The following is an 11658-nucleotide window of genomic DNA, read 5'->3' as shown; positions in this document are numbered from 1 at the left end:
ATATAAGTGATGATATTGGAATAATATTGTGGGTATAAAACCTGTCCCAATCGCGTGGTTGTCAATACAAAAGCCACTTCGAGAGAACTACATTGATGCATATGGATGGGCGGATGAGGACAATAATAAAAAGCACAAAACAATGTCAACAAATAATGACCAACAAAAGTTTCAGACTTTTCGCACCAAACGCATCATTACACAATTTCTTCACTTTGGATGTAACACCAGAGTGTGATAAGAATCTTCTAACATTAAGAAAGTGACATTTGCTTAATGTTCATATTTGGAGGCATCTATATGCCAAAAGATTAGATACATATGAATTGCAGGGCTTCCTCCTTCCCAAGCAAACTAAACGGAAGATCAGTCACCGGCAAAACCTTCTCTCTAGTCTCTACAGAATTGCCACATCCAGGTAATCCCCAATCTGCATATGTGGGATATAAGTCAGTAACAAATTTGGAAAGGAGTCAACAATACATGCTGCTGTCATAGGACTTTTTATGTTTACCTGGAAGCCAAGTTCAGCTAATGCCTTGCCATCATCTAGTCGTTTCCCATTTCCATAAGAAAATGTCTTGCCCACCTTTCATCAAACAATGGAGATATCAACAATCAGAGCCTTATATTGCACGTCATTTATGCTTATCTACCAGTGGAGCAACCAAGATCATCTAATAATAAGAGTGAAAAAGTGAATGCTTTCCTCTCTTTTTTTTTTTAGCAAGATTTGCATATGATAAAAATTTGCATTCCTGTCAACCTAACCATAATTCAAAAGTAAGAAGATACGTTGACATTCTCCATCATGGGCGATAATGTGAATCTGTCTACATATGCATCAATACAAATCTGTACAATCACACAAGTGAATAAAGACAGCTGAATGATACCCAGTCCTTGGAAGTATTTACCTCTCTCAGCACAAAGCGGCCATTTGTATCAGGATAGACAAAAGCAAAGGACAGTATTGCATCTCTTCTCCTTGCCGCAGGAGCAACCTCTTTGACCTAAAAAAGGAGCACAGTCAACTATAGGTCCAAGAATAATACATGGATTTTATAAATATTAAACAAAGAGATCAAATAACAGATCTTAACAGACAGAAAGGGTTTAACATACTAAGTCACCAACCTTCATGCCTCTATGATGCAATGGTGCTAGTTAATGTCCTATACAATTTAGACAAAAAATAGGATATGTATAGGACCAAGAATAATACATGGATTTTATAAATATTAAACAAAGAGATCAAGTAACAGATCTTAACAGACATAGAAAGGGTTTAAATATCCTGTATATACATATCCTATTTTTTGTCTAAATTGTGTAGGACATTGACTAGCACCATTGCATCATAGAGGCATGAAGGTTGGTTGGGTATTATCATCCCTGAAATCCAGTACTTGCATACAGAAGGCCTCCCCGTATGCAGATAATCAAACTATTTCCTCCATTTTTTGGTAGTACGTCACATTCTATAAATTAGAATCTGGTGACAAACACTATCATCTAATCACCCTTTTCTTCCCTGTTCCGTCTTTTTCTTTTCTGAAATTTTCTATTACTAGTCACCTGTAATGTGCATTGCAAGTGAACATTTTAGGTAATAAAAGATAATGAATAAATATGTAAATGTGCAGGCAGAGGTAACATGATGCATATTGTTAAACTGCCAGTTTTCCAGAAAGCTTAAGCCTTGGACCCATGATGTATATAACCTCTTTCACATTTGGCATGCTGCATTGTGTGAGGAGACAAATAGACAAACCAACAGCAATAGACAAATAGAAGGGGTAGTAGCAGCAGAAGAGACTAAAAGTTGAGACTGATAGTTAAACATAAACTCCAAATCATATTAATCTATTTTAAAATTTAAAGCCAGAGACACAAACTCGAGACTGCTAGTTAAACATAGCTCCAAATCATGTTAAGCTATCTTAAAATTTAAAGCCAGTGTATAGCAAGCTAACATATATTTTTTTTGATAGATAAATAGCAAGCTAACATATATAAAAAGTATATTAAAGGTAAAGCTTCACTTCAAAAATTAGATGACAAATGAAACAAATCCATGAATATATTATAATTTCAATCTTCAAAAGGCACCAAAATCAAAACCCCTTCATAAATGCATATTGTATATCATATTTAGGGTGGGGGTGGGTGAGGAGGTGGTGACAAAAAAAAGAGTAGTAAGGAATAAACACATTGTTTCAACATACTGGATCAGTCAACTCAAAAAGTAACAATACACTAGATCAGTCAGCTCAAAAAGTAGCTACATACCAGATCAGTTAACTCACGAAGAGTAGCATCCTTCCATGTGTAAATTTGGACCTCATCCTTGGGCTCCTTCCCTCTCACTGCAAAGTCTTCCTTGGAGTGATGACATCCAATCTATAGAAATTCAAGACCAAATCACAGCTTAATGTATTGTTCCCACATAGAACACCAAGTTTTTAAAATAAAATAAAATTAAGCAAACAGAGAGAGATTATATTGAAAAGTGCCAATCGAAAAGGGGTTGCCGCCCTCTTTTTTTTTTTTTTTTTCTTGATAGGCAAAACAGAAGTATATATTAAAAACACTTGACAAAGGGGGCACTAGGATACACATGATGTATCCAGGTAGCAAATGTTAGGCAAGCAACATAGGAGAAAGACAACAAAAAACAACCTCTCATTACTTAGTACTCGACTAATCTAAAAGCCTATCATGGTTATAGGAAGATCATCTATATGAACTCTCACCCAACCCAAAAGATTACAGTTCTGCATCTTCAAATGACCTTTAATTCCTTTCCTTCCATAAGGTCTAAAACAAACATGAGGGAACGACCCTTCAAGCTTTCTTCTGCTTCTTCCCCACAAAAAAGTCATGCCAACTCAAAAGGGTTCCTCTTATAGATGAGTGCATCACCCATGCCACTTTGGATAGAGAAAAAAATCAGTTGGCACAAAATTCTTGCTGTGGAACAAAAAAGGAGCAAATCCTCAACTTATTCTTCTTCCTTCTTATACATGTAACATCTATTCAGAATACTTCATCCCCTTCTTCTAAGTTGATTAAGTATTAAGATCCTTCCCCCAATGGCTTCCTAAGCAAAAAAAAGCCCACCTTTGTTGGCACCCATGGGTTCCAAACCATGTTTACTGGGAGTGATTCACTTCTTCCTTGAACTAAGTGTAAAAAGATTAGACAAAAACTGCCTCTCAGTTTCCTATGAAATCTCTCCTCCACCGAACCCCAACCCTCAATTACTTGCGAGGAGCTACCAAAGGAAGGACCAAGTATGTGGTGGGTTGACTCCCTACCCTATGGCCCAACCCAACACCAATTTCTTAGAATTAGTTCACTTCTCCAAATTAATTTCAAGTTCAAAAATAGCCTCAAAACTACATGAAAGTGTAGTTGAGATGCTCCATGTAATCTTGATTAGAAATTTAGGGTATCATCAACAAATGATAAATGGGAGATTTCCATTCCCTCACCACCTCTTCCTCTTACTTTGAAGCCCAAAATGAAGCCTTTTCTCTAGCTCACCTCGAAATCTAACTCAAATCCTCCACAATCAAAATGGAGAGATAGGGGGAAGATCCTTACCTAAATTCCCCGAAGCTTTGGAAAACACCGACCAAGAACCCATTGACTAGGACAAAGAAATTCGTCATAGATATGCATCATTTAATCCAACATTTTATCACCCCATTAGCAAGAAATCCCAATTTACATAATCATATGTCTTTTTAATGTCCAACTTGCAAACAACCTAGCTATTGGAGCTCTTTAACCTTGAATCTAAGGCTTCATTTGCAATGATAGCTACATCCAAATTGTGCCTACCCTCCACATACGCATGTTGATGAACTAAAACCACTCTCCCCACCACCTGTTTTAGTGTATTAGGAAGGAACTTAGCCAAGACTTTTTGTTTCCCTCTTTATTTGATAGGTAAAAAATTGATTGTATTAATAACACCTAAAAAGGCAGAAAAAAAATATACACCATGTATGAAAAGACACTAAAAGACCAAAAAAACAAGGTACCTCACCCAGGAATTTATATAATCCCCCAAATAAGCTAATAGGTCCTCCCCATCGCCTTTCTATGAGACTAAAACAGAAAAAGTAGCATTTAAGCTTCTTTTGAAAGAATGGTCATATAAGAACTCCCAGAAGAAACCCATCACCTCAAATTCTATAAAATACTAACTCATTTTCCAAAACACCATAGTGAAACTGATTGGCCCTGAAGCTGTCCCAACATGAACTGGAAAGTGCAACTAACACTTCCTCCTCAGCAAAAGGAACCTCTAAGATTCTAGCACCCTCGCTTCCCAATGCTTCAAAAGTCATCCCAATAATGTTGGGACATCAATCCCCCGCTTCATAGGAGATTTTGGAAGGCCCTGGAGACTCCCTCCTTTATATTTGCATCCTCAAACAGCCATTCCCCATTCCCACTAATTTTGGACAAAATATTTTTTCCACTCAGCGCATTGGCCATCATATGAAAGAATCTGGTGTTTGTATCCCTAGCATTTAACTAAATTTCTCTTGATTTTTGTCTCCACATAGTCTCTTCCAAAGAAACTCACTTATGGAACTCAACATTTGCTAGCCTTCTTGCCTCAAAATCTCTGGCAAATACAACTACTTCTCTCTCCTTTGAATCTTAAAAAAAAAAAGATCTGATTAAGGGCCTCAAATTTTTTAGTTGTGACATTCCTAAAAACCTCTTATATTCCAATTTTTTAAATCATATTTGAAAGCCTTTAACTTTGCTACCAATATGTCACTAAACGAGCCATTTGCATTATAACCCATCCACCAACTCCTCACCATGTCTTTGAAGCCTTCTAATTTAAGCCACATTTTCAAATCTTAAAGGAGATTTGTCCCTCCTCATTCCACCGTCATCTAGAATGGTGGAAGAGTGATCAAAACTAGTTTAGGGAAAATGCTATGAGTTAGACCAAAAAAATAGTCCTCTCAATCATCTAACACTAGGAAATAATCAAGTCTTGAAAAAGACTACAAATTCTGACCACCACATCCAATAAAAGGTCCTCCATTTAGGTGGGGTTGGGGGGTTCCCATAATTTGAGGTCTTTTGTATCTTTGAAAAGCGCCTCATGTCAAAAGACAATCTAGGACAGTTTCTTCTTTCCCCAAGGAATCTAATCATATTGAAATTCCCTCCTAAACATTAGCGGTCCTCTAAAACTCCACCCAAAAATCCTCTCTTCCCCCTTTGTATTGGCCCCTAAGAAGACCTAAACAAAGCCTTTTTTACAGTTTTTCAAACACCAAGAAATGAAGAACAATCCCTCTTCCATACATCAATTCCAGAACCCTAATGTCTCCTACCACTCCTCTTGCTTCCACTGCTACCCAATCAAAGAATCTTTTGATTCCCAAACTTCTCACCAACTGCACAAACATTTGTTGCACCTCAGTTTCTAATACACAAACAATATCAACCCCCTAAGATCTCATCAATGGATTTATTCTCTTCTGCTTCTCCCTGTTGCCCCCTAACATTCTAAGAGAGAATTTTTAGCTTCATTGCTCAACATGAACCACCCAACTACTCCTCCCAATGCCTCTTTTCTTTTTGAATGAGCTTTTATAATTAACCAAGCATTCCAACTTTTGAAGCTCCCTCTTGAAATGAGATTTTGAAGTTGACTTCCTCTTCACGCCTAGAGACAAACCATCTCACACCCTCACATACAACCTTTTAAGCTCGTCAGGGTGCTTGGATGGTTAAGGGGAATGCAAGGATGTGTGGTAGAGGTACAGTCTTAAATTCAATTCCTATCGTTGGTTGAATGTCCTGGATTACCTAGTGCTAGTTGTGGCAGGTACTATCAACACCCCCGAGATTTGGGTATTCATGGGGAGTTCAAAGGGCTCAACCATGGAAGGTTCCTCACTCATTAAAAAAAAAAAACCCAAAGAACCTTTAGATCAAAGAAAAAGGCAACACATGGAAACATCTATCAAGGATTGAATTGAATGCTCCATCCAATCAAAGTCCTAAAATTTCTCTCTTGTTGAATAGTCCAAGAAAACATACCGAGGTCATTCTTCATATTTTGCTTCTTTTTCCCCCACAAAATTCATGTCTCACCCTAAGAAAACCTCCCTTACCAACCTTGGCAGCAAGCGAGAAACTCCAAAGGGCCCAAATACCAAATGCCATAAGCTTTCCACTATGTAATAATGAATAAGGATATGGTTTATTGATTCACCATTCCTTATGTACATGCAACAACAGCTTACTAGAGGCCTCCTGCTGCTTTGTATTCCGAATCACCTCTAAAAGAAGCCTCAATTCCATGGAGATCCTTGAATGCCAGACTTCTTTAGTTGGGAAAGGAACTTGAAAAATTGCTTCCAAAAATCTAAAGAAAGTTTCACAAAGAAACTCTCATCCTTAGTCTCTTTCCACACCAACCCATCCCCACATCTCATACTCATCATTGCTTCTTAACACCACCCTCCCTCTTCCTCACCAAATTTGCATAAGATAACCCATTTCCAAAGCTTCTCCCTCTTTATAGCATATATCTAACTTCATTTACCCAAAAGTGCAGTGTTGAGTAAGGAAAAGCTTCTAATGCATAGACTAGGTTTGTCTTATTCTAATACATGATTAATCAATTAACTAAGTCAGGTTTCTTGTCCAAAGAATTGTCTCCCTACAAGAAATCATATTGAACCTTTTCTAATTTCACACAAATCACACTTGGAATAATAAATATAGACCACTAGTAGACAGACAAACCAGATAAAGTGTTCTTCATAATGGTTAATCTAACTTTTAAGAACCCTCTCCTCCACAACTTCCCATATGGAAAAAGATTTAAAGATGCACCCAAAGGAAGACTAAGATAGGTATAAAGTAATTTTAACCACCTCACAACCTAGCAAAAAAGTTGATTCCTCGATACTAGGGACCCCCTTTACTAGCATAATTTCACCTTTCTCCAAGTTCATACTCAACCCTAAAACAACTTCAAACCAAAAAAGAATTCACCTAAACCACAATATTTGATTATTAAACACATCACAGAAAAGTAATATTTCATCAGCCAAAAAGAAAAAAAAAAAAAAAAAAAAAAACACCAAAGGAATGCGTGGACTTCAATACGTGCTCATCAATTAGGGGCATGGTCAATCCTAAACGGTGAATGTCGAACCCCATCATCCATTCACCATGTACTACTAGTTAGCATCAAAGAAGGACATTGAAACCCCAAAAAAACAAAAAAACAAAAAAAAAATACATTGACTAAAAGGCAAGAAGAGAATTTTGAGCTTCTTAATTCGCAGCACAATGACAAACATTCTAAAAAAACATTAAAAGAAGATACGAGCAATATAACTTCAACGCTCAACTGAAATATGTTGGTAAGAATTTTGAGGACAAAAACATCTAATTGAAGGAAAAAAGGTTATAGTCCAAAAGGTGAACATACCTTAGTGAAAACCCGAAGCAATAAAGGACATGTCTGCACCCAAGGGAAAGAATCATATCAATCATAAATAAACATTCAAAGTGCACTATTTAAAAATAATAATAATAATAATTAAAAAAAATCGATATTCCCACATCTATCAGCAAACAAAGATATGAATTATCGCTTTAAAATTATCATCTTTTAATATCTTATTTACAGTTGGTCTCAAGCCCTAGTAGAGGAGAAACGTTGTGGAAGATAGTTGACTGATGCAAAACATATAGTGGTATCATATTGACATGAAGACATGAAATCCCATGTTTGGTTGAACCTAAGACATCACCGACCAAATCAACATGGAAGAGGATATGTTATCCCACCAAACATTGTAGAGGATATGTTATCCCTCTCGAATCTAAGTATCTTATCTCGTGCTATACTCAACCAACCAAATATAGTCAAGTTTATCATAGAATCTGTAATTGCATCCCCTATACTTCAAAAAGTAGACACATTCCCCCAAATAGCAAAAAATCCTACGCCTAGATAGGAAAGGAATTTCCGGCTTTATAAATCAACCAGTTAAGTTAAACATTTAACCTAAAATCAGCTAACAGCTAACACGAAGCGATTACATTTCAGTCTTCTCCGGTCCCAAAAAAACCGAAATAATCTAAGGCTCGGAAAATTCTTTTAATATCTTGCATTTTTCCTGCATTTTCTAAGCAACCAAACAGAACATAGTACAAATACACTAGATTATTCATAGATTCTGATAATCTACCGTTAACATACATTATCAGTACTTCAAATAATCATGAAGAATAACTTTAAAACACTATAAAACTCCTGAGAGAAAGAGTCATGCTTCAAAACCCTAGAATTAACCACGCGGTTGTGTTAAAGACATGTAGCGAGAGTTATGATTCCAAATTCCAAAACTTAACCTTTTCTCGATCGACGGGTTCGAAACGAGGACGAGGCGGCGGCGGAGGGCCTCTCCCCGGCGGTGGTAGAGGCCTCCCTGCTCTTTTTGGGCCTTCTCCGGCTCCTGCCATTTCTCTCTCTCCAAGGCGTCTATGCGTTCTCACATATAAAGCAGAGGCCGGGCCATTGGGCTCACTTCCATTTTGGGCCTGATCCATGGCCTGAAGACCAAAATGCTTTCTCCTTCTAAATATTGTCAATTCTAAACCAATAGTTTAATTGTATCACTATAATTTAAATACATCCCAATTAAATACACATCCACCTAACTATCAATCACATGCATTACAATCTTTATAAATGAGTGATCTAATGGATATAGAATAAATGAACAATATATAATTTTTCAATTTCCATATTTGCGCATTCCCGTAAATAATGAACACTTTGAATTGGAGAACTTGTATAAAATTTAGAACGAGGAAATTGTAGAAAGGAGATTGGAGATTAGAGATGAGAGAATAGAAAATTGTGGGAGAAAGAATTAAAATCAAAGGTTTTTAGAGAAAATTATTAGTGAATTATTTACTTATTTACCCTAAAATTAGCTTTGATGTGGTTGTTCGAGGATATTTTAAACATTTGATATGAAAAAAATAATAATAGCGAATAATTTATTTATTTATTGTTTAAACTAGCAATTATATAATTGTTGAAAAGGGTAATTTAAACATTTGATATGTTCAAATTAGTTGTTATATAATTATTAAATGAGATATTTATGATATTTGACATGCAAAAAAGAAAAAAGCAAAAAATAATATTTAAATGGTCTAGTAGGCAGACAAGATGGACCGACTTAGTGGGTTGACATGATGGACTAGCACGTAATATTAACATAAAATGACATGAAGTACTAGCACTATGGATTGACATAATAGACTAACACAATGGGGTTGTCACGATGGCAAGACGAGTAATGCCCTTAGGCCTAGCACAACCCAAAGGACTAGGTTGAGCCGGCCTAGCTAATCTTTTTTCCATGTGTCAACCCATAAACCAAACTAAGCGGCGTGACCATTTGATACCTTTAATTATTATCCACTCTAAGCCCAACCACAATATTTTCCTCACTTTTATATTAAAAAACAAGGAAAAAAAAGAAAAAAACACTAGTCTTTTCCCATCCTTTCAGTGATCTTAAAACTCCTGAGAGAAAGAGTCATGCTTCAAAACCCTAGAATTAACCACGCGGTTGTGTTAAAGACATGTAGCGAGAGTTATGATTCCAAATTCCAAAACTTAACCTTTTCTCGATCGACGGGTTCGAAACGAGGACGAGGCGGCGGCGGAGGGCCTCTCCCCGGCGGTGGTAGAGGCCTCCCTGCTCTTTTTGGGCCTTCTCCGGCTCCTGCCATTTCTCTCTCTCCAAGGCGTCTATGCGTTCTCACATATAAAGCAGAGGCCGGGCCGTTGGGCTCACTTCCATTTTGGGCCTGATCCATGGCCTGAAGACCAAAATGCTTTCTCCCTCTAAATATTGTCAATTCCAAACCAATAGTTTAATTGTATCACTATAGTTTAAATACATCCCGATTAAATACACACCCACCTAACTATCAAGCACATGCGTTACAATCTTTATAAATGAGTGGTCTAATAGATATAGAATTAATGAACAATATATAATTTTTCAATTTCCATATTTGCTTTTGTCTTCATATTCTCGTAAATAATGAACACTTTGAATTGGAGAACTTGTAAAAAATTTAGAATGAGGAAATTGTAGAAAGGAGATTGGAGATTAGAGATGAGAGAATAGAGAATTGTGTGATAAAGAATTAAAATTAGAGGTATTTCGAGAAAATTATTGGTCAATTATTTACTTATTTACCCTAAAATTAGCTTTGATATGAAAAAATAATAATAGTGAATAATTTTTTTATTTATTGTTTAAACTAGCAATTATATAATTGTTGAAAAAGGTAATTTAAACATTTGATATGTTCAAATTAGTTGTTATATAGTTATTAAACGAGATATTTATAATATTTGACATGCAAAAAAGAAAAAAGCAAAAAATAATATTTAAATGGTCTAGTTGGCAAACAAGATGGACTGACTCAGTGGGTTGACATGATGGACTAGCACTTAATATTAACATAAAATGACATGAAGTACTAGCACTATGGATTGACATAATAGACTAACACAATGGGGTTGCCACGATGGCAAGACGAGTAATGCCCTTAGGCCTAGCACAACCCAAAGGACTAGGTTGAGCCGGCTTAGCTAATCTTTTTTCCATGTGTCAACCCATAAACCAAACTAAGCGGCGTGACCATTTGATACCTTTAATTATTATCCACTCTAAGCCCAACCACAATATTTTCCTCACTTTTATATTAAAAAACAAGGAAAAAAAAGAAAAAAACACTAGTCTTTTCCCATCCTTTCAGTGATCTTAAAATTGTGCAATATGTCCAAACCTGAGGTCTGCCACCTTATGTGAGAATGGGGCAAAATTTAAGGCAATGGAACCCACACACATGAGGTGCAGTGCCCCATGAGAGCAAGCAGACCATGCCACACCAAAAATAAATAAAATTACCCTAAACTTCAACCTACTAGGCTGGCAAGAACAGCACTGCCCCACAAATTTATACACACCCACATCACCATTATTCCTTCCAAAAATTGGTAAAGAGACAAAAGAAAGTTGCAAGAAAGTCTCATTTCACTGACCACTGTTTTTCTCTTTCTCTCTCCCCACTTGATCACAAGGAATATCTATGGGTATTGCCCCAGTGATAAAGACTGAAAGCTCATTTTTCAGCTGAGAGGGAAAGGCCCTGAGGAGGCTGTGGTTGAAAATGGTAAAGTTCATTTAATGGCTCTTCTTCAGTTATCAATAGCATTCCCTTTAGGGCAAACCCTAACTACCACCACTGCAATGGCATTAGACCCCCCCAAGGATGGTTGATCACTGTTTAGGGTAGTGGGTGCTGCTTTAATGCTATAGCCCTATAACCATCCCTTTTGTTTGACCCATCTTTTCTTGTCTTACTTTTGGTTTTCCTTATTTGTATTCACATTTTTGCTAATTGGGTTTTTGTCTTGCCCATTTGAGATCACCCTCAATTATCACTTCTTTCTTACCTTGTTGGGTTTTAGACTTCTTCTTAAAAATGGATTTTTAAGGATACTTGTGGGAATTTGTACTCCATCAACAAATGATCAAATTCCTTTTGAATGGT

At 36.6% G+C, this 11658-nt stretch overlaps 1 protein-coding gene across 1 annotated transcript; it reads right to left on the bottom strand.

The window, feature by feature from the left end:
• Window positions 1–156: 156 nt before the first annotated feature.
• On the bottom strand, window positions 157–8652 carry LOC100250532 (histone deacetylase complex subunit-like). Its single transcript, XM_002277530.5, has 6 exons — window positions 8422–8652; window positions 7493–7525; window positions 2293–2403; window positions 918–1013; window positions 515–589; window positions 157–430 (listed from the first exon to the last, which is right to left on the bottom strand). Exons 1-6 carry the CDS (start codon window positions 8617–8619, stop codon window positions 398–400), a joined length of 546 nt encoding a protein of 181 aa, XP_002277566.2. The 5' UTR covers window positions 8620–8652; the 3' UTR covers window positions 157–397.
• Window positions 8653–11658: the final 3006 nt, after the last annotated feature.

Source organism: Vitis vinifera, chromosome 15 (assembly GCF_030704535.1).
Source record: "Vitis vinifera cultivar Pinot Noir 40024 chromosome 15, ASM3070453v1".
In the NCBI taxonomy this organism is placed as follows: Eukaryota; Viridiplantae; Streptophyta; class Magnoliopsida; order Vitales; family Vitaceae; genus Vitis; species Vitis vinifera.
Note: the sequence above shows the minus strand (reverse complement) of the source record. Positions and strands in the feature narration are given on the sequence as shown.